We start from the raw sequence: 27,023 nt of genomic DNA, 5'->3' as shown, positions 1-27,023 counted from the left end.
GAAACACTGCCTCAGGCGGTCTTCGACCAATAGGAAAATGATGCCGCGTTGTCGCAACTCTGAAAACTACGTTTTCATACAGGGACTCTAGGTGAAACCAATAAGCACTCACCCCTTGCTGTAGTGAATGAAGTGCACTGATACAATGACCAGCGTTAACGAAGCTATAAGGGTCTTCTCAAAGCAAGTTCAACTGGATACAGCAAAACATATCCAATAGACATCGTTTTTGTCCAAAATTTACAATTCTTAAGCAAAAACCAAGCATAAGGAAAATCTATTTCAGAAGGCGATGAAATCAATAGGGATCTTTCATAAAACGTCCACAATTACTTCATCTCAGTAAACCCAACTGCAGTGGAGCCACAGCACGTTTTTATCAAGCGCATTATTTTATGAGCAAAAATTCTTTCTCATCTCACAAGCTTTGTTAAGACGTATTGGACATTTTTAGGACACTCTTCTGTACCAAATTATAATTGCTAATTCGGATCTGACTTTGTAGTACTCTACAACTATTATACAGCGTTAGAGAAAACTGCTAATTCAAGTAACAAAAGCAGTTCTTCCTAAAAAGCACAACTTTTTCCATTTGACATTCAAATTAAATTTAACACCGCGGGATCCTGTGGGATTGGCTCCTTACAATCCCGAAATCTCGCGGGACTGAATTCGGAGCGGAATTGGAAACCCTAACTGAAATATTGCAATCAAGTAAGCATATGTATAACAGCGTGGTGGTGTCGCTGTAAAGAGCTACAGAGCACTGAAATGCGCCTTTAAATAGCTTTGTCGTAAAATTGAGGGGGGGGGGGGAGGGTCATACTAAGAGAACAAGTTTTTTGGAAGACTGAAAATGTTTTCTATACACAACTTTCACGCATTAAAACAAAATGTCACTGACAAAATTTTTTTTAAATCCGATTCTCAGAATGCCTCGGATTATTTGCCTTTGATGTCATGTTAATTAAAAAGCCAACGCAAAGACTTCTACATTTTTCTTACGACACACATTTTATTGAAGTTTTTTCTTTAAAAATAAATATCTTACATTAAAATTAGAGTTCATAATAAATAGTTCGTAAAATATTTATAACAAAAAATATACAGTCTTTGAAAATGAAGTACTAAAAACAGACTTGATATAGTCATGACAAGCTAAAATTGGGAAGAAAATATTTTAAGCAATGGTTAGTTTATTAGAAAATTTGCATTAATCAAAAGATAAAAAATAAGAATATTTACAATGCAAGTACAAAACAAATTCTGTTCACACCATCCAAGTATTTTCGAAGTACTTCTCTCAAAATTGAAAATTAGTATGCTTAGTATATAAGTAAAAGAGTATCAATACGATCAATAACTACCAAAACTTCTACTTTTTAAGAATATCTAGCTGAATTAGTTGCATCATTAGAGGAAGGCTTTGAATTTGCTTATAATTCAAAGAATCAATAATAGTCTTGACAGCACTTTCCGATTCTTCAAGTTCCCTTGTTTCCCAACGTGAATAAAGAGCTTCGTATAATTGATCAAAAAGCGCTACACCAAACAAATCTTTCAATTTGTTTTCAAACTTGGTTCTTTCACTTTTAGCTCCCGAACTTCCAGCAGAATCTCGAATTCTATTTTGCCAGAGCATATTGAACATACACTGGTGACATTCACTCGAGTGTTGGCAACGAGTAGTTGACTCCTGTCTTTCGTCATTAGCACGTTTCTTATGTGAATTCTTGCTTGCAAAAATGTTATACAATGAAGCGAGTCTTTTTCCACGTGGATTGACGTCGGTACTACAATCCTTGGAAGACGTTTTGTTGAACAAAAGTTGAGTTTTAGTGGATAAGGCCTTTGACGTTTCTTCACTTTGATAACCAAAATCTGACTCGTTATTCGTAGCAGAGGGTGCTTCGTTTCGAATCTTCGTCAAAGTTGACGGACTTTTTGTACTTGCACAGCTTGGCAAAAATACATCTTCAGGACTTGTTATTTTTTCGATACTGCTGAGAAATGACTGAGTTGAAACTTTCGGGTTAATTACTCGATAGGTGCCTCTTTTTCGGTCAACATGTACTCCTTTGATTAAAGGTGAGGGCTTAAAACTTTTTTTACTGCACCGAAAGCTAAGGGAGTGTTTCATTTTCAAGGCTTCCTAAAAATAGACAAAATTTCAAAAACTTGATTCAAACTTTAATAGCAAATCAAGAGAAAAACTTAATTAAAATTTAGTGTAATGGAATTCAGGAAGCTGTTAAGATATAAAGCATGTTATTAAGTTTTGCACACGAAGTTTTTTTTTATTTTACTTCTTTTACGCGAATTAAACAGATCACAGACAAGTTATTACAAAAGTTGCAAATTTAACGTATTCTAAATTCTGTCGAGTTACAACAGCTAATAATGTTCCAAAACTTACGACTTAAAAGTACAACTTACATTGTTATATATTGTGTTCCACTTAAGATGCGAATGATTTCCAAGTCTAAAAGAATGGAATCAACTGACAGGTGAAGTGAATTAGAATGAATTTATTGGATTAATGTAGTCTCTTTTGGTTTTATAAAATTTCAAAAAAAGTAGTAATATTAATTTCATTCAAAATGTTTTAATTATTTATTATTTACAGAAAAGTTTAAACAGTCTTTTTATAATAAACCATTAACAGTAATATTTGTGGGACTACATTGTTACTGTGTTCTTTCAGCCATTAGTGTCTTATTTTTCGGAATAAAAACAGAGCATAGGACTCACTCCTATGAGCCTCATATCCGAAAAAAATTTCCCGTTGTAAAACAATTATTGGAAGCATCGCATTTTGCATGGCCAGAGTCGCATTGCAGGATCTTTAGTAATGAACCTTCCGTATTATTCCACACAATTAAGATCAAAGTAATCTTTAGTATACTTATAATATAGTATTAATGAATATTTATGTTTCTGGGGACGCACTGCCCCACTTATTTTCCATTAGGTTAAGAAGTGATAAAAAATGGAGCCGGTGCATCCCCAGGAATTTATATAATGCTACGTTATTTAAACATATTTAAGTTCATTTTCAATCATTATGGTGGGAATGTAAGTTGAGCAATACGGGAAGGATCTTTACTGAAGATGTAACTATGCAAAATGCGATGCTTCCAATACATGTAATTTTTTTTCAACGTGAAAATTGTCTCAGGTGAGTCAGTCAAGTGAGTCCTATGCTCTGGTTTTATGCCGAAAAATAAGAGGAAAAAATTGTAAAACAAACCCTTTGAAAAAAAATCGGTTTTGATGATTTTAAAACCACTTTAGGTAGTAACCCCCCACCCCCATGAGCTACTCAACTTGCTCCAAAGGTTAATGCTTTTGAACTTAGCACCTCACTAGCCACTCAGAGTTAATGGCTAATATAACACTCCCTTCCACTCCAAACAAAAATCATGGCTATGAAACTGTTGAAAACTGAAAAAAAGGGGGGGGGGGTAGTGGGGAGACTGTAGTCATATTTGGATTCAGTGGATCATTTTACATAATCATCAGCAAGAATTGTCAGAACATTTTGAAGATTTTTTTTTTGTCGCACGGTGGCAGACAGTTTACATACACGATCCCCTCAAAAGTGTCCCTAGCTTGCAGTACGTTACTTAAAAACAATGCTCCATAGTAATTATTTGGCGTCTGAGATATAGCTGGGGTTTTTTCAAAGCTTAAAAATCCTTTAACATTTTTTTAAAGGAGTCAAATTCATTCTGGAGAGTGAAACATACGAAATCAGTGAACCTTAGAATAGTGATCAATTCCATAAAAAACCCAAGCTTACTAAAGCTGAAAAGTAAGATGACAGATAGAAAAGATGGTGTACTTTTTTAATATTTAAAAGTTTGATGATTTGTATTCAAAAAAGTGTAATATTTTTAAAAAGTGCCATTAGCTTTTTCTATTTTTCAATTTTTATTTAAAATACAAATCCTGAAAACAACATTAACTGAATTTTTTACGACGCATTTCCAGTTTTTAATACGTGAAATACGTTTGTAGATATGTTAAAAATGTGACTGGCATGAGAACCGAATTTGGTTGTGTCAATCAAAACGTCTCCCCACCAGAAGAAAAAATATCATGAAACGTAATTTCATGTTAGGGAAATCAGTTCTACGTTTAATTAAAATATTTTCAGATCACATTTCTTTTTATTGTTGTCTTCTTATAGTTTAAGTTTTTAAAGAAAAAAAATCATCGTAAATTTGTACTAACCCAAATCAAATAAAAGTTTGTATATAAAAATCATTACTCAAATCCAATTAGTTTTCACAGCTATGGATTTTACGCTGAACAACAAATTATTTGAATCATGAGATTTTATTTACATTTTTTTCAACGTAATTGACTTCACGCATGAGATACTTAATCGAATATGACTCAGCATGGCAAACTTACTACACACGTTTTATGGGACATTTAAGACTGAACTGGCAATTCTTGCATTATGCTTCATGTGCACGATTAAAACAAATTAGTCTATTCGAAAACATTGCATAAAAATTTGAATTTAGTCAGATGCTAAATTCCGACAGAATAGTCATTCAAACTTGAATAAGTTTGATAACAAAAATTTTTGCAAGCAATTTAACTATTACATAAGCGCCAATTTTGAACAGGAAATGTAAGAAACTCCATATCTATTTATAATGGGTGCAATACATAAATTCTTTGTTAAAATTGGACACTCGCAGCAATCGTGAAATGCAACGAGAATGAAATTTGAAATCTGTTCCTGTCAAAGCCATTGAGAAGAGATAAAATGGAGGGAGTGAAGACTTTCCATTCATGAAACCAAAATCCCAAGTCACGTGATAGATGTTAAAGCAAAGCAAGGGAAGAAGTCTGGTTACTTTCGCTTGTTTCACTCCCAAAACGTGCAAACCATTCGCCGTTGTTCAGCCACGTGACTTGGGGTCTTTGGGTCAGCTTTTGCTAAGCCAATAATTGGACTTGCTCCCTCCATTTTAATTCCTGCTCTAAGGTCAAAACCTGTAAAACTAATACGCCTAAATGAAATCGAGTTCTCTCCAATGCTTTCGTTATCGAATCGTTAACTTGTACGTGCTGGGGATATTTTATCTGTTCTACCACAGATTCTTAAAGTTTACAAACGAGTATAGTTTCATACTATAAGTACAATTTTGATTATATTTTAATTTTCTATTGTATTTACTAAATAAAATGTACGCTTAAAAAACAAATTACTCTAACTTTTCTTATTAATAACAGCTTAAAGTACCTCTATGGAATTGCAAGCAAACATTAAAGAAGATTAAAGTTATACTTACTCTTCGCAAAGTCGATGCTGCTGTACGGGTTTTTGGAGCCCCTGAAACGTTATGAACATCTTATTTCAAGATATTGCTTATATTATCATTAATTACCAAAACGTTTAAAATGGGTGCAGGCTCATTGTGGGTACTTTAAAACAATGATAAGAATTGAAAAATTGCAGGTAAGAATTTTGTATCTACTCCTTACCAGGTGCAAGCAGGGATAGTTCAGATTAGGTATTGGTCAACTGCAGGATAAAATATAAACGAGTTATTTAGAAAATCGCTAGTCCCCGTAATAAACATAGTCACTGCGAATAACGAATATAAACGAGGTCTTATTTGGCAAATGAGAATTCTCATTGCGACTCATTCCTTTGTAGACAGCATTCAGTAATATCTCGTACATAAATCGTGTTGAAAAGATTGTTTTGAAAATCATTTATGTTAGAAAATAGAATGTAAGGATTGGAAGGCACCTTTGGACGGAACATTAAGCGAAAACTTATTTTTTCCCGCACAGCTCGATTTCTATCTATGAATTGAAAAGACTCATAGTAGCCCGGTCAATTTAGACATAAAAATAGTGATCAAATAACAAAAATTCCGGGAAAGCTAAATTTTTGTAGGGAACTTGGGCTTACTATTACAAATAAGGTGCCAAAAGTCCCCATCGATCCCATGTGCGCTAAAAAAGTTATTCGGGGTCAAAGGTCAAAATTTTAGGTTTTTTGGATTTTTCTCAAAAATGGTAAGTTTTATCGAAAAGTACCGCAGACCAAAGTTGTAGATCTCAAAATTCTCTATAAAAATGGTCCTTATGATTTTTTTCTCCAAGCTTCCCAGATATTGCGTACTCTCAAAAGACAGCCAGTCATTTACAGAATCCCCTCTACTTGCATGGCCTTGAATAACATCTGGCTATTCTAGTCCGTGTGGCATCGTTCACGTACCCAAAGGGGCCGGACCTACTAAGGGCATGGGCGCACCCCTCAATATCGCGGAGCTCCCCCCTAAGAAGCAAGAGTCCCCCTCCAAAAACTGAGAAAAATACCCCTCAAAACAGCCCCCCTTTAAATGTGTTTTGAGCTCTCAAACTGTAACCACATTTCATACAATAAAACATAGTTTGGCTGGCGAGTCGTATTATTATCTTTACTTCTAACAATGTTTGGCCTTAGTGATACATTGTGAGTAAGATTTCTGGATTCTAATCTGACTCTAAGAAATCCATCTCTCTTGGTTAGACAACAAACTGTGTTTGATGCTTCTTTGTCTAATTTTACGCATCGTCTCACTGCTTTAGTAACGTGATGTATTGGAAATCATATAATTCAGTAGTTACGCCCTCAAGCACCATTTCTTTTAAAGTTTTATCTGATATTCCTTTTTTAAGAAGATGATCCGAGTTTTCCCACTTCTGCTTATCAAAGAACTCAAGTTGAAATCTGAAATTGTAAATTTTCGCTATACAATCGAAATTTTTAAATTTGCCATCGTACTATGTTTAGAACATCAGCTCTTGTTCTGCAAACTGGTTACTTTGAGAATCTAAAAAATATAACACTAGGCATTGCGGATGACCATCATCAGAGAACTTGTTTCAAGACGGATTACGACGATCAGTTCGAAGATGGACAATGAACATGTATAATTCCAGATTTCAATTTTGAAGCAGAGAGACTGCTATGAGCTCATCGATAAGCATAACTGGTAAAACTCGGCAGCTCCCTCTTTCAAAAAGTGGACTTCCGATAAAACTTTGAAAGAAATTGCTTGGTGGCGTACCTACTGAGTAGTATGGTTTTCAAAACTTTACGTCATACTAAAGCAGCGAGACGATAGGTAAAATAAGAAAAAGAAGTGTCAGGTACTCAAAACCTCACGTGTCATACTAATGCAGTGAGACGATAGGTAATATAAGAAAAATAAATGTCAGGTACAGTTTGCTGCCTAACCAAAAGAGATGGATTTATTCGAGTCAGATTAGAATATAGAAATATTAAGCCACAATACCATCAAGCCCCAATTTCAATCAAGACTGAAAATTATGAGAAGTAAAACAGTTCAACTCGCATGCCAAACTTATGTTTTATAGTAATCAATGTGGTTACAGTTTGAGGGCTCAAAACCCATTAAAATTTCTTTAGCAACGTCTTTTGTTTCAAAGGGTGACTGATGTGGGCTGTTGCAAGCCACATTATTTTAAAATTTTTATACTTAACTTTTGTTCTCTATCATAGGTAAAATTGATATTTTGAGCCAAAGTTATCTGCTAAGTGGAGAATTAAACATTTTTTTACTAGATAAGAAATGCTTTTATTACTTATTTTTTTTCGTATCTATGTAAGAATTAATTAATATGAAAACAAACTTTTACAAATCATAACTTCTAATTTTTTTTTCTCTAAGTACGGAGCAACACGATGTTATTCAATTCTGACTGTATTGGTCAAATTCAAGACTCAACGCATGTGTGGAACTTTAAAATACAGTTTATTATTAAAATGATCTTATGCAATGTGTAATCTACACAAAAAGCCTGCTCTTAAAATCGATAACATTAAATTCCTCAAATTTTGATATTTGATGAAATTATTATAACTTTTTCCAGTGTTTATGCATTTATGGTCAACTTCGAGGCGCGAGCGACACCTCAAGATATCTTTTGCGGTCGAAATCCTTTTGTTGAACCAAGTATCTCTACAAAAGGCAACTTTTCCGGGCTATTACTTAGCGTTTATCAGATTTTGATTTTTTTTCAATCCACCCTAATGAGCATGGTCAGTACTTCAAAAGTAAGTCCACCTCGAACAAGAGCGGGATTAAGTGAATCTGAATCCAGCTTTTGTTGTAAAAAACACTGCTTATTTTGTGGCGAGGAAGCGGAGGAAGAGGATGAGAAGAACAAAGCGCAGAATTATCGCAGAAAAATTTAAAGTTTCCACACTTACATTCAAAGAATCACTTTTAAAATTAGCTAAAGACCGTTCTGAGGTGTGTCAAAAGCTGCTCTTGCACGTTTTAATTTTGAGTATGATTTAGTCGCTGCTTTATCAATTTTTCTTTCATTATTCTGCGTTTTCTTCTTCTCAGCCTCCTCATCCGCTTTACAGCCACAGAATAAGCAGTGTTTTTTAAAAACAAAAGTTGGATTCAAATTCACTTCATCGCGCTACAGTACGAGGAGGACTTACTTTTGAAGTACTGGCCTCTTTATCCTCACGTTGCTGCAGAGACTGAATTTTTCCGCGTGTATGATTTTCTGCAATCCACGCGAATTGTAACGGACTTTTGACTTCTCTGCCCAGCACAACATTTTCTCCTTCAGTCAAAAGTTTATTGCAAATAAAGCGAAATTGTTACATTTTTCTTAAATATTAATCAGCACAAACAGTAGACGCTTGTGATAAATACGTTTATTCACTCGAACTGCACGTTTAACTCTAAAAGAAGCAGGTACGTCAGGGGTGCCCTCAACCCCCTAGGAGGGGTCATGGCCCAGACTGCGCCATCGAAATTTTTAGGGGGATTGTTTTGAGGAATATTTTTTATTTGGGGGGAGGCATGCTTTTGGGGGGGATTTCCGCGAAAATGAGGGGGGTGCGCCTTTGCTCTTAGTGAGTTGGGCACCTCTGGGTACGTGAACGATGCCACACGGACTAGAATAGCCAGATGTTATTCAAGGTCACGCGAGTAGAGGGGATTCTGTAAATGGCTGGCTGTCTTTTGAGAGTACGCAATATCTGGGAAGGTTTGGTCTTGGAGAAAAAAATGATAAGGACCATTTTTATAGAGAATTTTGAGATCTACAACTTTGGTCTGCGGTACTTTTCGATAAAACTTACCGTTTTTGAGAAAAATCCAAAAAACCTAAAATTTTGACCTTTGACCCCGAATAACTTTTTTAGCGCACATGGGATCGATGGGGACTTTTGGCACCTTATTTGTAATAGTAAGCCCAAGGTCCCTACCAAAATTTAGCTTTCCCGGAATTTGTTATTTCAATTGTCTAAATTGACCGGACTATAGGCGACGCAATATGACTCTTACCTCTTATTAGAAATGGGAGGGGAGGGGAATTGCTTCTAAAAATAACATCTCAATCTTTTTCTTACTAGGAGTGTTAAGTTAGTTAATATTTATAAATTACAGTGTTTAATAAGTCCATCGATGTCTAATAGTAAATTAAGATGAATTATTTGAAATTCAAAATAAACATTTTCCTGAAATATTCTGGGGTTTTTTGACCGGGGGGGGGGGGGGGGGGGTCAGGGATACAATTTATAATATTTTGATTTAACAAATGCCTCCTGACGTTGCTTCCAAACGACTAAGATTGACTCTTCTGTACTCGAAACTTGGACGCAATTATTTACAATAAAAATTGTATTTTTCAGTTTGTCAACTGTCATGAAATTTCTCATAAAAACTACGCAACTGCAGTTGCCCAAAACTAACAAAACCGTCCATGTCGGCATTCAAGCGTCAACGAATTATGTTAATTTCCAGCATCTGTTACAGAAAAAAATGACTAGTTTATTTCCCAGATATTGTAGAATTAGTTAAAATAAGAGCGAAAATATGAGTACAAACCTTTCTAAAATTAAATATTAACACTCCGGTGCAACGTTGTCTTTAAAAATAAAGTCAGTAACGTATTTTGCCATAAATTGAAACGCGAAACTTAGTTTAAAAATATAACTACCCCTTGTTATTTGAAAGAATTGGTTTTATGAAAAATATTACAGAAAAATGTAAAAATATAACCAGTCTAGCATCATAACCAGGGCTGCCATTGGGATTTTTTTGCAAAACCCAAGATTGGGCTCACAAAATTCCTCAAGATCGACGAAGAAAACCAAAGATCTAAATAAGAATTCTGCACTTTTTGAAAGTTCTACCTATTGTAGTAGGTCAATCATTTTTAAAAATGATTAAGTGAAAAATTGTGATAATAAATACCAAAATCGATCTCAATTATTTCTTTGAGACAATCTTAAAACTGTAAAAATAGTCTACTGTAGAAAAAAAAACAGTTACTGTATTGGCTTGATTTAGTAATAGATGTTATAACATCAACAGGCTAGTTACACAACAAAGAGAAAAGTGATAGAGCTAGAGTTTTTTTTTTTGTATCTGCATCTACCGTTTCAAAAGTTTTAAGTACGTGCATTCTAGGTGACTTAGTCAAAATCCATATTTTAGTGAAAATATGTTTTACCGGTAAAATAAATGTATCTTTTACATGAATGAACCAAAACCCAAGAATTTCGAACAAAATCCCAAGGTCTCTATTGAAAACCTAGGACCCGTCAACCCTGATCATAAACTATTTGTGTTACATATACTGCGGGTGGAATAAAAAATTTAAATTATTTGGATGAAATCGATTAGCGTAAAAAATATACCTACATATGCGCATATTTACCCCTAATATCTGCGAAGTCCTGATTATTCTTTGTGGTATTCCCATTCACTTAAATGAGGAGAACAGCACGGATACAAGAAAGGGGAAAATCTCTCCCTTGATTGACTCTGCATAAGGAATATTTTTAAATTGAATTCCTAAAACCGTAATTATACGATATATTTGATAAAGTTTGGTAAAAGGGCATTCGGAAGTTTACCGGAATTTTTTTGGAATTGAAGTTTCAAAAAGGCGATTTTAGATTATCGTTGGCGTTGTTTAGAGGAGAGATTTGGAAGCCTTCCCTCGGACATTTTTCAAAGTTAAAGTCATCAAAACGCGACAGTAGACCATCTCAGGCAGCGTTAGAAGAAATGAGTTTCAGGGACTTTTCACTGGTATTTTTTGAAACAGAAGTTTCAAAAGCGCAATTTTAGAGTACCTTCGATGTTAGGGAGAGAAGCAGTGGCGCACACAGGAATTTTGTAAGGGGAGGGTCCAGGATCGAAAGTCCCATTCTCATATCACATTCCAACACGACGTCCAACATATTCACTTGATTTATTGATTAGCGAAAACAAAACACAGTGAAAAATGAATTATTGAATAAATAATTAACATAATTATTAGGAAAAATATCATAATTATCTGCAATTGTAAAACTAAAAACATGATTATTATGGTGTATTCATTTATAGTCACCAGTCTGCTTCTATAGGCTTACAAAACCTCTTAGAATGAATTAAAGTTTTCTTTTTTCTTTCGATTTCATTTATAACTTCCTCAGTGTGTGATGGCGACATTGCTTGACTTCAGCAGTACAAGACCATTTAAACGTTCAGCACACATGGTGTCACTTAAGTATGTTTTTAGCCTCCTCGAAATCAAGAAAGATCTCTTACTCGTGCGATTCGTTTTAGGAAAAGTGCACAGTTCAGAAAATATATTTTAATAAGAGAATTTATTTTTTCTCCTATGAATACTGAAATTATTGTAATCTTTGTTTGGAATCATTTTACGAACAAAATACATAGAATCAAAATCAATCGAAAAAGATACAAAAGCTCAAGGGAGGGGACCCCTGGACCCCTCCCTTGTGTGCGCCACTGGAGAGAAGAGTTTCGAAGCATTCCTCCCGGAATTTTGCGAAGTTGAGGTTCTAAAAACAAAATTTTAGAGAGTACCTAAAGTGACGTGACGGAAGGAAATAGGTTCGGAATCTTCTCCATCCCCCTCATTGACTACATCTCTATATTTTGAACTTTTTACACTAAAAATGCTATAGGAGTCCCCCTCCCAAACATATGTAAATCAGATGCGTAATATGAGGAACGTAATAAAATAAATCGCACCTCCTGGAAAAATTTCTCGATCTGCCTATGGTTCGAGATTGCGTAATTCATGAGGCGTCTCATTGTCTTTGAAGCGAGGCATCAAGCTTTTCATGCCTCCATATGAGCCTAATTTTTATTTGCTGTTTAGAAATAGAAGCTTTTCTTTTTTTTCAACTCTGTTTGAAGCCAATCCGTTTTTCAGTTCAGGATTTTTGCACGCCTTTAAGTCACAATTGTAGCTAATGTTACGTCGTTTTCAACCGCTCAAAATTGAGCGCAAAATGAAGTATGTAAACGAGACTTCCTATCTAAAATTTTCGGAACAATAAAAGTCTGTTCAAATTGGACTATTCCCTCAAAAGTCATTAAGGGGAGAAAGACCAACATTTCCCTACCTCAAAATCCTACTTTCAAATTTTATTTTCAATATTTAATTTTTTTATGCTTTTTGAAATATCTTAAGCATTATTTCCCGATTTTTCCTGTTAATAGATAAGTGACTCGTAAACAAGCAGTTGTGCAATAAAACTGGAAAATACATTAATTTTCAACCAACATGGATAAATTTGTCCCTGCTAGCAATAAACAGCGGAAGCGGTTCAGAAGTTGGACCATTCGTCATACTTATATTTCATAAAATGCATGCATAATATGAAAACTCACTATGCAATATATTTTAAGATACCATATGGGGTGCAACAGGAGTGATGCATAGAAATTAAACTTGCAAATCGTTTTAGGGAGAAAATAATTCAAAAAGTTTTCCTTATTTGATTTTAACGATGTTTACTTGTATTTACCGTTAATTTTAATGACTATGAATACTGGACTAAAATTTAAGGATTTACGGGCAACTTAAATTGCACCAGGTTACTTAGAAGTATTGACTGATTATGTGTAATTAATTGAAAAAGAAATGAGACTATAAACTATAGTCTTGAGTTCTAAATTTTACGATTAAGTTTAACAGAACCTAAATAGACTTGAATTGTTCATTAAAATTTACAACATTAAATGCAAATATTAACTTACTTGAGTTCTCTGATGAAACAGAAGCTCTTCGCTTTATACTCAACTTTTGAACTTCATCCACAACATCGTTTAACGAATGCCTTCTCTGATTCGCCTGTAATGAACATTGTTATTTCTTTTGATAAAATTTACGGCTTACAAATTTTAGTTAGAGCACAAGTTTTTACTTCCTTTTACAAAGTAGAGGAAGTATTGTATTCACGAAAAAAATTTGACCCAAAAATAGGCCTTAATTTTCGTTTTGCTCGTTTTTTTTCAACCCGACCACACATGGATATATGTCTAAGAACGTATAGACACCCGAAATATCCATTTTGACAATCCTCGAATTAATTACGAGTTTTCTCGTGACGTCTGTATGTACGTATGTATCTCGCATAACTCAAAAACGGTATGTCCTAGAAAGTTGAAACTTGGGACGTAGACTCCTAGTAGGGTCTAATTGTGCACCTCTCTTTTTGGTTGCATTCGGATATTCCTAAGGGGGTCTTTTACACCTTTTTATGGGGAAATCATTGTTAATATCGATGTAAACTGAAGTGGTGTTATTTGGCAAACACTTGGCGACATATCGCCAAGCTTTTGGTCGCAAAGTTTTCGCCTACTTGGCGACAAAAAATTGTTCTTTTTTTTATTTTGTTCATAAAGTCTCATTTTGGCCATTATTGGCGATATTTAGACAGTTAACCATTGAATCACATTAAAATGTCCGATATTGGGAAAATTAACTTGATTAAAACATTTTTTTGCTTCAGTTCGCAAGAAACTTGGGGGAAAAATATTTAGTGTTTCTTTGCTTACTCCAAAGCATCTATAATTATTATCATTAAATTGCGTAAAAGGAAGTCATATGGTGCACACATCATCTCATTTTTAAGTATAAAACTGAGGATCATTGTCTTTTAAACTTGATATTACATTTCCCGCTTCGAACGCCTCTGAGTTCACTATCATTTGAATTTGGCAAAGTGCCCCACAGATTGAAGTGTCACTTGCCAAGAAAAATTAAATTAGTAACCTACTGGCGGGTTAGTAGCGAACTTTTGGTGGGTCGTCATGCTCGAATCTGTTTCTTATTACGGGTCGACTGCTATTTAGCAATTTCTATAGTCTCCAAAAGGATTTTAGAAAGAAAAGTCACGATACAAGTTTCAATAAACTGCAGAAAATATGGTTTTCGGCGTAGCAAATGACAGTTGGAAATAGATATAAAACATTTAAATTTATCCCCCGCTCTTCGAACTTTGCAATATATTCCATTACCAGAGGAAAAGATGGAAATGTGGTCGCCATCTTTTGTTTTCGATTTAAAATTACTTTCAATTAGAAAAATTTAGATTTTTTTTGTCGTTATTGACAGCTATAACAAGCATCCTAAATGCGCGAAGGGGAAGAAATGATTGAAATCAATGATTTTTTTTTCCATTTCAAAAACGACAATTTCCAAATTTTTTTAAATTTTTTTTTTGTAAAAGAGTAATTATAGACACCTTTGAAATAGAGGCGAGCTATAATTATAGGCACCTTTTACATGGGGGCCCATATTTACACCAACTACACCTAAGATGGCCACTACCACATGTAGCTTAAAAGCGTGCGTGACTGAAGGTGTGCTTCAAAAAGTAGCTTGAGATCATCGCTTTGAGAATCACTGTGAAATTGTTTAACTTGACATAAGAACACGAAAAGAAAACAATTTCACAGATCTCGTAAATGTTTGCATCCCAGAAAAGCACCGTTTACACAATAACTCAAGCTGCATCCATATTACTTGAAAGAACGTTTCGAACTGCTCTCTGTTGTCTAATATTAGTAAATGGTGCCATATACAATTCTCACCGACAGTCTTCAGTACCTCCCCTAGTCACAAGTAGGGATTGCAACTGTGCCTATTTTACATCTTTCTCTATATTTTACGAACTGCAGTAAAATATTCGAATAGTGGCAATTGATTTTCTAAAAATCTTTTGAACGAACGAAAGGAAATGAACTCTTTTTCGGTTAAAGAGAAAAACGAAAAAATGCTTAGATGACTGATGTGTGTTAAACACTGCATTAGACAGTTAAATAGCTTTGAATTGAGAAAACAATTACTAAAATAAGCTTTTTCTAAATGAGCAAATTTAAAAAACTTCACATATTATTATAGGATGAATGTTAAAAAAAAATCATTTTTTTTCTCAGCTGAAGGGTGGAAGTACGAAGACTTGATCATGTCATTTTTTAAAAGCATCACACTAATGGAGGAAGTTGATGCCTATTATAACACACATATTATTTCTAATGTATTTGCTCATTGAGGGATTTGACGGGGCTCATATTGTAATCTATGTTGAGGTCGTAAACTACGTTAACGTTTTCAATATGCTTTATTTTAACTGAGAAGAGTGACACCGTTTAATCCACAAGTAAAGAATTTCCTCTTAAAGTTAATTTTTCCATTTCGTAATTATAATACAGTTATGAATTGTTCATTTTTTTAAAACTTGTTTTTTCGATTTTGATACTTAAAATTATGGTCGGATAAAGCGGAGATCCGGTTAAACGTAGGCCGGTTAATCGGTATTACACTGTACTTCATTGCAGATATTTTTTGCGATCTTTGATTCTTCTTACATCCTTCCTTGAAAATTTTGATCTACCACAACATGCTAATTTTTACAAGCGTCAGTTTTAGGTAAATAGTAGTTATGGGGATTGTAGAGAATGAAGAACAAGTAAAACAGCTTCAAGAGGATTTAAATCATATTACTAAGTGGGCGGATAAGAGGGGTATGGCAGTTAATGTAGGGAAATGTCAAGTGCTACACTTAGGCCACGGGAATAAGCATGAGAGTTATTTACAGGGTTCGGTCATTAGACAGAAAAAGTTATTGATCTAGGTATCTTAATAAATCAGGATTTCAAGTTCAGTCAACAGTACAGCATTGCAAGTAACAAAGCCAACAGAATGCTTGATCTTATCAATAGATGTATTTCAAACAAATCTAAGAAGGTTCTTCTGCCTTTTATATAGGAGTTTAGTAAGACCTCATTTGAATCTATTATTTCAGAAAGGGTATAAGTCCAACTAATGCAACTTCTCAGGAATCGATAAAAGGTGATTATTTTATTCAAAAATGAACTTAATTCTACGAAACTTTTTATAACTAATCAAGCCACAAATAGGATCATTACCTCACCTTAAATTACGTTTCATTTAATCACTGAAATTGAAAAAAGTTTTTCAATTTGGACTTGTCCTTCTGCAATAAACAGCCTGAAAGACTAGAATAGAGTGATGCAAATGTAAATTTGTTTCAAACTGATTTATGATTAAAAAAAATAATATAACAAAGTGACAAAAATAATTAGTGAAGTCGGTATTCATAAATTCATTATTTTAAAAATATACATCGTGTATTTTCCTCTTTCTCTCGACTTGTTTTAGTGAAATAATTCAAGTCTGGTGTAAAAAAAAAGCAAAAGTTTTACACATGTGTATAAAACTAGATTCTCATATTCAAATACATCCTCCATGGAAATCTGTTTTATATCCTTCTCTTGTCTAGTTTTGTGTACCAAGTTCGATGTACATATTAGTATGACTATGTTAAAAATTGCACTGAATAAATCATCTTGATATTTGTTGTTTTTTCCAAAAATGAAAATTTTCCCTTTAAACTCAATATTGGCAAAGGTAGTTCAGCCGACAAGCGTTACTTTGCAATATTATCTTGAAAACAGTCTATAAAATAACTAGCCTGAAAAGGTTCCTTTGATGTTCTATCGAATATATAAACATCATGAATGTTGATAATTGAAAACATTTGTCACCCACTAGAATCTTTTTCCAAAATCTCAATTTTGGGGATAAGTCCTCTTAAAAATTGAAGGGCACCTGTTTTATCAGTAACATCTTTCATTGTTTTCAGCAGATTTGACGGTGAAACTTCATGTAATTTCAGGATTTCACTTATAACAGATTGGATTTCACATAGTTTTTATCCATCATATCTTTCGCTTTTCTGTCCCAAAATCCCGGTCACAAAGGACAAACGAATGCTCTCTCAGAGGAAAGTCATCAGCAATCTTGTTAAATTTCTTCAGTGTAATTTCTAGAAAAAAGTCTCCTGCAGTGTTATTCTTATTTTGACCAGCGTATATCTCACGGAAAGCATAGTTTTTTCGCAGTTCCTAGAGCGATGTTAATAAAACCTCTGAAATTAGCGAATTTCATTTCGATTCCGTGATTTCGAATCCCCCCTAACCCCCCGAACTGACGAACCTACCATTACCGAAATTATGCTAGATCAAAGGAGTTATTTGTTTTTACTTCATTATGCCAAAAAATCTAGTTCTATAATCTTGCCATTGCGTCTTACTCTTTCTTCCTTCGCGTTTAGGAAAGGGCGGGAATCCCCTATCTGCACTAAACGAAAAATGTGACCCCTAAACAAGTGCTTTGTTGTACAAGGATTGACTTCCCTGCTACACTGATCAATGTCTCTACATACAAGTATGGGAAAACCACAGTTAACTCAATTTTGAAAAAAATGTGACATACCCTTTCTGCAATAATCGATTCATTTGGAGTATGCTGTTCAGTTTTGGTCTCCTTATCTCAGGAAAGATATTTCTGTATTGGAAAGGGTTCAAAGAAGGGTTAATAGACTTGTAAGCGGGTTTTAAAATTTCGACTATGATGATTATAGTCACAGGGGACATGATTCAGTCGTTTAAATTTAATCAAAATGAAAGATGTTAACGGGTTAAATTTTTGCACGGAAAGCTGGACGAGGAGTCGTTTTAATCGATTCAAATCTCAGGCTAACCTGGAAATTAGGAAAAATTACTTATTTAGCAAGATCGTGGGCACTTGGAACAGCTTACCGGAAGAGGCGGTAATGAGCAAAGGGAAGCATAGGTTTAAGTGAGCCATTGATCTTCATTGGGACTTATAAACCGATTTAGGACCAATCTAGCTGGGCCCAGAGCCTGTTGCTGGTCGTCCCATACGTATTTGTATATAATTGTTTTTAGAAACTACCAACTTACCTCAGAACGATGGGTAGATATTAAATCATTATCAAATATAGCTAAATATTCAGATAGATAAGGCTGTAACTCCGTTCTAGAAAGTATGTCATCAGTTGACGGACGATTGTTAGGATTTACACATAACAGAGAATCCACAAGTTCAGCAATTAATGGGCTACAATGACTAAAATGGTAAAAGTTTGTGTTACTCACCGGTATTAATAAATTTTAACACATATAAATTAAAATTTAAATAATTAAACTTAGAACATTTACTTCGGCAGCTCTTTCCTCTTGCCTTTGAGAATCAATGTTAGGAGATGAGGGAAACTAAACGCTTGAAAAGGATGCACTAACGCTGACATTTCGAACAGAATGCAGCCTAAAGCCCACATGTCACTCTTGTAATTATACCTAAATTTGAAGTTAAAGGTTTTAACTTTCAAAAAACTCATTTTTAAGAGATGGGTGACATCTTATTCCTGGTATCTTTTCGCGCAATAATCTTTTTTAGTAGAGAATCATAAGAATATTGTAATAATGTAAATTCAAAATATGTAGCAACTGAACGAGTATAAAACATGCTTTTGGATGCATTATTTGCCCTTGCCATCGAAATATGAAGTTTAAAACTGCTAAACTTAAGAGAAACAGGCAAATTTCATGACTTGGCTGGAAATCGAAGGTAATGCAACTTTACTGTCTACATGTACAGGATATCCATCTGCGATGTGCGTGAAAGATATCGTCCTTTTCTCATCGAACCGAAACTGGTTACATTTGGAGACTTTTCTTAAAATTTTGACGGAGTTTAAGATTTCATTTCGGCAAAAGGGAGGCAAGGGCAAATAATGCGTCCAAAAGCATGTTCTAACGTGCTCTTTCAAATGCATTCTTATTTTGATATTTATCGTCACAAAATCATCACACTATGGTGTTTTTGGTTAGGATTGAAACTGAAAAGTTTTGGGAAATTACTTATTGTTTATTACTAATTGACATCCTTTTTGCAACATGATGGCTCGAAAAGATAAAAGAACGTAAAATATGAAATGTTTGCTTTACCTATTCGTTATTTGAGTTATTCAAAAGTAAAACGCATTAATATAGAACTTACAAAAAAATACGTGATATCCAATTACAAGAACTCCGTTATATCGCGCCTCATTATATTGCTCATTTGGATCCATCACGTTTGAGTGGCAAACATCTTTACATCAAATTTTAAAACCTTGAAATAGTAAAAATATCATTTTTAAGCAAGTTTTCTTGTTAGACGTTTTCTGTTTTTGGTCAGAGACCAAAACTAAATTCAGTGCAATTCAATCCAATACAACCAAGTTTCAGCGCTCTAATTTTACTGAAAAAAAATTAGACTTCGTTTTATCTTTAAAAACTATTGACATATTTTTTTTTGTTTTTATGATTGTTGTAGTGGTTCTAATATCGCCGACAACAGAAGCGACAACTCAAAAAAATGAAAAATATGCTAATTGATTTAAAACTCAAATTTAATGCTCTTTCTCATTACAAGACTCGTACTAAGTGAGTGTACATAAGTGGTACTGGGTGACGAAAAAAAAAAGTTGGATTGGACTATCGCTAAAATTTCATAATTTAAAAGAAAGTTTTTCCATACTTGATGATACAGTATTAAGACTACAAAAACAACCAGTAAGTACGTCAAATGTCTTGTGCGTATTATAGTATTTGAGAATAAATCAGTTAAAATTAGTGTTGAGGAAGACATTTTCTCTAACGCTGTTTTTTGGAGTCTTGTCACTTTAGTTGCTGAGGTAGAGGGAATATAACAAACCAAATTTTTGTAGGCACTCAAATCACTTACGTGTGCGGAAGATGAAAACTTTTATTTTAATTTTTTAAACCTCGGCTATATTGCGTTTCCAGATACATCTCGCTTTTTGTTGTTGCCCTATAAGCTTGACACAACGAAGGGCTACTGTACCACATTAATAGATTATAATTTTTTTTTTGGATAGGAAAAAAAAAAAGACAATTTTCCATTAACAGCACTGAAAGTGAATGGGGGTGACATATAAAATGAGAAACATCCCAACTTATGGGTAGTTTTAAAGGCAAGCTGAATTAAATCTAAAGAATAATAGAATGGTGGACAAATGTGACAAAGGCTGAAAAGGATACGGTTTTCGCTGGCAGATTTCTGGAGACAAGTAGTATGGAGTACCAATCGCCGTCGTCGCCAACTCTGTAGGATCTTGCAACACTCGAGCTATGCCGAAGTCGCCAATTTTTATAAAGTTAGTTAGGGTCAAAAAAATATTTTGGGTCTTTAGATCTATATGAAGAAAATCGATGCATTATTCGTTCCCAATTCTAAAAACAAAGCCATATTGCAAAATAAAATGCCAATACTTTTCAACTATTATCAATCAATGACATTTCTTACAGCAAAAGTGTGGTTAAAAATAGCAACATCAAAATAAACATAATTACAAACGTTGTTTTCAACTTTTTTAAAAGGATCTTTCGTACGGAGTGTCTTTAATTGATTAACAAAGTTTCATGAAATGTATTTTCACACCACAATATCAAAAGCAAGACTGATAATGTTACAATTTAAGCAATTATATAATCGAAATTTTTGCAACAATTTTCCAATTGCATCACAATCACTTAGGCAAACTACTATTTTTAGTCAAATGATTTTCTTTAAAATTCCACTAAGAAAATGAGTTCTATACAATTCTTTGCTGAAAGATTTTTTTCCTTTGGGAAAGGGTGATTTTTTATTTATTAGATTATTAGTAAAATTGTGATATCAAATTTCAATCTTCTTTAAAATTTACAACGAATCATTTCATTTTCCATTATATTCGGAGATTAAAATTGGAAAAACAAAATAAGAGAAAATAAACCTAAACAAAGTAGGGGGATGTGGGAGAAAGTGAAATAGTTAAGATGACTGAGCGTTTTCGAGATGAAAAAATTGGAAATTTGTTTTGAAAAATACAGTACAGAAAGAACATTGTATTTTGCAATAAACTTGCATTGAAATAGAACTTTTTATTTTTGGCAGTACATTTTCGCTTTCAAAAAAAAGTGGAAAATGTTCCCTTTTTTCCATGGGGCAAAGTGAAAAATGCAATATGTTTGTAATAAAATATTTTCTATTCGAATTAAAAAATTTTTTTAAATCAAATGAATCAGTAAATATAAATGACTAAATGAAAAGATACTGAAAAAGTAAACGAATAATTAAATAAATTAATATATGAGGACAAATAAATAAGTGAATGAATGAAAAAGTAAATTACTAAATTAAGGCATGTTAATAAAGTAATTAATAAAGAATATGTAAGTGGTTTAAGAATTGATTGAATAATTAAACGATATAAACTTTTTCACTTTGCCCCGCATGTACTTGTCTAATTGTACAAAATATTTGAAATACAAATAAGTTTATTATTAAGTAAATAAATACTGCACCGAATATTGGAAGGTCTCAATGTTTCAAATGTTAATTACAAGAACTATATCATTTAATACCAAAAATAATTTTCGGCTTACAAAATATTACAGTATGAGTCAATTTTTGAAAATTTCTTGTATTGTCAGTCTGATTTTTAGAGGTAATTTTTCTCGACTAGAACATACTACATGTGTTACTACATAGTTAAAATATTACTAGCCAGGTGGCACTAAAAGAGTAAATATTTCACCATTTCACTTTGCCCCGCTATTTCCCTTGCCCCACATTCCCCTACATATTTCGTAACAATCTTAGAATTTGTGCTTTTTTATATCAGTGAACAATTTGAGTATGTTTTCAAAAAATTTCATACATAGAGATTTTTTTTTATCTTGTTACATAAATAGTTGCTCAGGAACGATAAAAATTTATAAAATTTTCATTAAGTGATCAGGGTTTCGAACCGTAATTTCTTCCGTTCCGGTAAAAAAAAAGTTTATTCCGCCGAAAATAACGGTTTACTGTTCGGTTTCGAATGAATAATTTTATTTTTTAAATTTTACTATAATTTTATCTGTTTCGTAATTTGTACTAAAAATATAATTCCATCATAAATGTTACAATGTACATTGTAATACTAATATTTACTTGTTTACATGGTTGAAATTAAATTAATGAACATTGATAAGTTGGTTACACTAACAAAATGACTGAAGATATTTCGAACTGAAATGAACATATTTTTTTTCTGTGCAATTCTGGTTTTCGTTCCGATCAATATAAGTTTTTGGTTCAGTTCCGGTTCGAAGCCCTGAAAATTGTAGACTTTCATACATTGATTTCTTATAGGTATAAATATTACAACATACCTCTATGTAGAATGTTCTGGAAATGGATGTATTGCAAAGCTAAGCTTATTTGAATGAACCAAGAGATAACCGTCTGAAAATAAAGTATATTTAAGGCATAAGTTTCTATTTCTTGACAGATTGTTATTGAGCGATCATTTATTAAAAAATAACTTACGTGTTCTTTAAAGGGAATTCCTTTTTGCCTAACGATTGCTGAATGCAAATCCCCTAGAAAATGAAAATCAAATTTTGGTAAAAGAATGTTTTAAAATCTTAAAAGCCCCCCCCCCCCCCCCCCCCCCCACGAAAGGAGCTTGGAATGCTAATATTAAAATTAAACCAGATTCAAAAAATTATTTTTCTCAAATTCAAATTGTAAATGAACGGACAAAGAAAACTAAAGCACTAATTTCCTTTCGATAATTATGCACTTCTCAAAGTTTTAATTTTATAAATGAAGTAAACTATTTTAAGCATGCACACTAAAGTATTGTTCTCACGTTTTAAGGCTTCCCCTATAATGTTGACAAAGAAAGAGCCCGTAAAAAAGCATACAATTACCGCAAATTTTGATAAATACTGCTTGAAGTAATAGCTCAGCTGAAGAGAAATTTATGTGCCGCAATGTCGTATTGCCTATGGGTAGTAAACCAGCTCCAAAAGTGAACACGTATATTGAATAGCATTTGAAACTCTAAAATATTTAAAGCAGTGTTTTAACACTAATTATTTAAGTTACATAATAGTTACTTGATGGACAAACAAAAAGCGAATATTTCCGTTTCATTATCTAATTTTTTTCGCTGCTTTCAAAAGAGCAGAATACCCAACATGGTATAAATCGATATCGCCAAATTTTGGAATGGCGAAAAAACTGAGCAAAGAGATGTAACGTCAAAGTTAAACTATTATTCTATACCTCAGAGCCAGAAGGAAGTAAGTCACATCATGAAAATTTTACAGAAGAGAGGAAAAACTTTTTCTGGCGCATGCAAAGTATAGGCCACGCGTTCTTTTACTCTAAAAAAAAAATCTGGGTTTTTTTTTTTTTTTACCAAAGAATTACGTTCAAATAGGTCGATGCGGAATTGGCTTCTACATAAAATGCATTAAGAAATGGAAAATATCAAATTTTGGACTTACGTCAGTCTGGCTATACAGTATTGATTGCTTGGGTGGACGGAAATTTTCATTTTAAGCTGATCACAGTTAACTTAAAATATACTGTTTTTTGTAACGTAAGTGTTGAGATGAGGGGTACATGTAACCCACGCGTTATATTTCTTGTTCACTTCAAAATTTAACAAATTAAAGTAGGAATATCACCAATGATTTTTGCCTTTATTTACATAAATACAACTGTGAAACAGGACTGTAAGTGACTTAAACATGCAACCATATACATAAAACGTTACAAAATGTTTAAAAGAAAGTACAATTCTTCTTGGGGTCTAAGCTATCTCACCTGGTGTAGCGATTACTTGAATCCCCAATGTAAACAAACCATTACTTTTTCAACGAAAGTCGTAAATATGCGACTAACCTCGTCAAAGTGTTACAAACTTAATTACAAACATGAAAACTAGGCTACATCAAAGAATTTTTGCCTACTCATCCAAAAGGCTTTACTTTGTAAGATCCCGTACTCATTATTTATACAGATAAATCATTTAAACACAAGTATATGTCGTAATAAACATATTTTAAATGCATTAAATTAACTAAAATACAAAAAATGGGCAAAATTATTTTCACACTATTTGAGTATGTCGATATTTAAACATCACACGACTTGAAAGCCAATATTAATATATTTAATATCACTTTATTAGTTAATAAGAAGTCACTTTAACAGCTTGTGTTGAGTTATATTACTATTATACGCAAGTTATACTGAATGTGGCAACTTATTGCTTACCTTATAAATATAAAGTAACTATCAAGCTTGATTCGTTGAAAGAAATTCTAACAATTTCCAGGCGGAGTGCATATTTGTGCGTATTTTTATGTTCAAACGCAAACTTATCATGCTCTCACAAGGTAGCATTAGCAATTACTCGGATTTAATTCCACTCATGGGCGTATCCAGAAGAGGGCAAGGGAGGGCAGCTGTCCCCTCCAAAATATAATAAATTGATTAACAGACTGTCGCTTCAATTTCCTAACTTATAGATGAATTCGGATGCTGCAAGTTTGTGACCCATTTTGAAAGTGCATATTTATTCTTTGGGAGCTCAAAAGCGAAAGTAATTGGCGTTTCGTTGGGTTAATACTGCAATACCGCTATGAGGGTAACGCAAATTAATACAGCGCCAAAAATATGTTTTCTCCGTAAAAAAAGTGTTCTTTCTTTCTCAAAAGTGTGTTACTACACGCAACCATACATCGTGAACAAGTTTAAATTCCCCCTTCCTCCCAGGACTGTCATTTCAAAATTCGACGGAGGGGGGGGGGAGGTAAAGAGTTATATACACTATGTATTTTAGAGAGAAAAACAGCAAATTACAGACACTAATGCATAACTATTCTTTCCAAAGTCGGAAGAGGGAGCCATTCACTCTTTCCCTGACTGCCCAAATGACGGGCTACTGGCTTTCATAGTGTACAAATTATGTAGATTAAAAACACATACCTCCTTCTGCATACTCCATGACGATTTGCAGCACTTTTCTGGGACGGTCATGGATGGCGTCCTTATATTTTATTATGTTTTTATGTCTGCATTTGGACAGAAGTGTGGCTTCCATCATAGCTTGTTGCCGTTCAACAGCATTCATTGAAATTAATTTAATTTCTTTCATAACATATTTCTTTTTATCAGCCTGTGAGTTGACAAGCCAAACATTTCCGTACGAACCATTACCAATAATCCTCTCTTTTTCATATTTCAACATCTTTAATGGCTACTACTGGATATACCAACAGAATATTGCTTTCTGCAATGTCATACCAATAAACGATCGAAATCTATTGACTGTGATAACACTCTTATTCTTATTTTACTCGATTATTTTTTCTACATAAAGCACTCTTACGAGAAACTATTCAAGTTAAGCGAGCACCAAACACTTCACTTTACCAAAATTGCTTTAAAACTAAAATATATCTATCAAGCCTTCTTATTAACTATCGTAAGGAAGATGTGTTACTTGGCATGCTCAGTCTTTTGATTTAAGCACGCGGTTGAAGCCTTCACGCCATATATGGTAGCCAAGAGGTGCTATTTGGCAGTTAAGCGTGACAATGCCAAGTAAAACAGCCACGAAATTGTTTTCACGAAAAAAACATTTACACGTCTAAACGCGTATAGTTGATACTAATAACAAGAATTTTGAGTATGAAACATTTCTTGAAGTCCCAGCCTTCAAAGGGGCCAAGTGGAATTTTTCGAGGGGTAGAAAGAAGAACCAGTAATTGGGTCATCGTTCGGTAAGGACACAAAAAAATATTAAAAATCAAGTAGGGGAAAAGGGGCGCATACATGTGAACATTCATTTCTTTATTTTTCAAAAAATATTATTAATTTATCAACGCAAATGTGTCTCCATGGCTGAATAAAGTTTTCTTTGTATCATGGATTTTTTTAGGATTAAAAAAATATATATATTTCTTTACTTTATGGTATTTTGAAAAAACGTCTGCAGTTGTTCACATGTGCCCCTAGAGGGGGGTACATGTGAACAGACCAGGAGCACATATAAACACGGGTAAAAAATGCAGGAGAAGCATTATATTTTAATGGAAAATTCTTCAGTATGAAACATATACCTAAGTAACAAATAAGTTGAAATGTTTGTAACCTATACTGCGTCAGATTCAATTGCATAGTAATTGTTCCACTATGAAAATATTTTTTCCCGAATATATAGCTGCTCACTGTCAAATTCTAAAATCTCGTAGCCTGTCTCGTGCCCTGCACTGAACAGACTAGAAGAAACTAATATGACTACATAATGCAAACATTTTTTTTTATTATGTAAGAGTTATTCTATACATATTTTAACCCTTTTTTTAGTGAAGGATGTATTCCATATTCTCTATATCTGGTTATTGCATTCAGTCTCAACAGTAACTAGAACACACCGAAAAACATTTATAATTAGGCAGAAAAATCGTTACAATGAATTCAAATTTCGCATGCTTGTATAATATTACTCAAACCTCACAGCGAATGTCTCTGTGTCTGAAAACGTTCTTTAAAGATCCCAAAACAAGAATCTAAAGCAAAATTGCTTTTACCTCAAAGTGCACAATCCGCCTAAAATTTTCGTTATGCCGCTCTACTAGAACGATTGTGCACTGGCCGAAACAAGTTTTAAACAAATTCTTATAACTAAGTAATATTATAATATCAATTGTCTCATTGACTACAACTTGATTTTATGACAAACTGTCAAAGCAGTTTCTATTGTTCGTGAAAATTAAGCTTAAAAAACAAAAAAGATCATGATTTTGCGTTACGCACGGGACATCAAATTTTTGTTCAAAAAAGTCCTCCTTTTTTGAAGAATGTTGTATCAATATTTATTTTTTTTCTCTTATTCATGAAAAGGAACATAATGCATTTAAAAGTAAAAATTAAAATTATGTAATATTTTTACAATAAGTCAACAACATGCAAATTATGTT

General features: G+C 33.4%; 1 protein-coding gene across 1 annotated transcript; it reads right to left on the bottom strand.

Annotated features, from left to right (window-relative positions):
* Positions 1 to 1,375: 1,375 nt before the first annotated feature.
* LOC129218261 (serine/threonine-protein kinase Nek4-like) lies at positions 1,376 to 25,288 on the bottom strand. Its single transcript, XM_054852489.1, has 8 exons — positions 25,027 to 25,288; positions 22,570 to 22,622; positions 22,413 to 22,485; positions 20,256 to 20,409; positions 18,369 to 18,506; positions 18,111 to 18,276; positions 5,313 to 5,353; positions 1,376 to 1,625 (listed from the first exon to the last, which is right to left on the bottom strand). Exons 1-8 carry the CDS (start codon positions 25,286 to 25,288, stop codon positions 1,376 to 1,378), a joined length of 1,137 nt encoding a protein of 378 aa, XP_054708464.1.
* Between the last annotated feature and the right edge of the window lie 1,735 nt (positions 25,289 to 27,023).

This window comes from Uloborus diversus, chromosome 3 (genome assembly GCF_026930045.1).
Source record: "Uloborus diversus isolate 005 chromosome 3, Udiv.v.3.1, whole genome shotgun sequence".
Taxonomy (NCBI): Eukaryota; Metazoa; Arthropoda; class Arachnida; order Araneae; family Uloboridae; genus Uloborus; species Uloborus diversus.
This window is presented reverse-complemented; position numbering and strand designations above follow the sequence as displayed.

Bases quoted from the DNA above. Each gene is read 5' to 3' on its own strand.
- LOC129218261 (XM_054852489.1), bottom strand. From the start codon at position 25,288: ATGTTGAAATATGAAAAAGAGAGGATTATTGGTAATGGTTCGTACGGA. The intron at 22,486-22,569 runs GTAAGTTATTTT...CTTTATTTTCAG, and splicing joins GAATTCCCTTTAAAGAACAC to ACGGTTATCTCTTGGTTCAT. The intron at 18,277-18,368 runs GTAAATGTTCTA...TTACCATTTTAG, and splicing joins AAGAGGAAAGAGCTGCCGAA to TCATTGTAGCCCATTAATTG.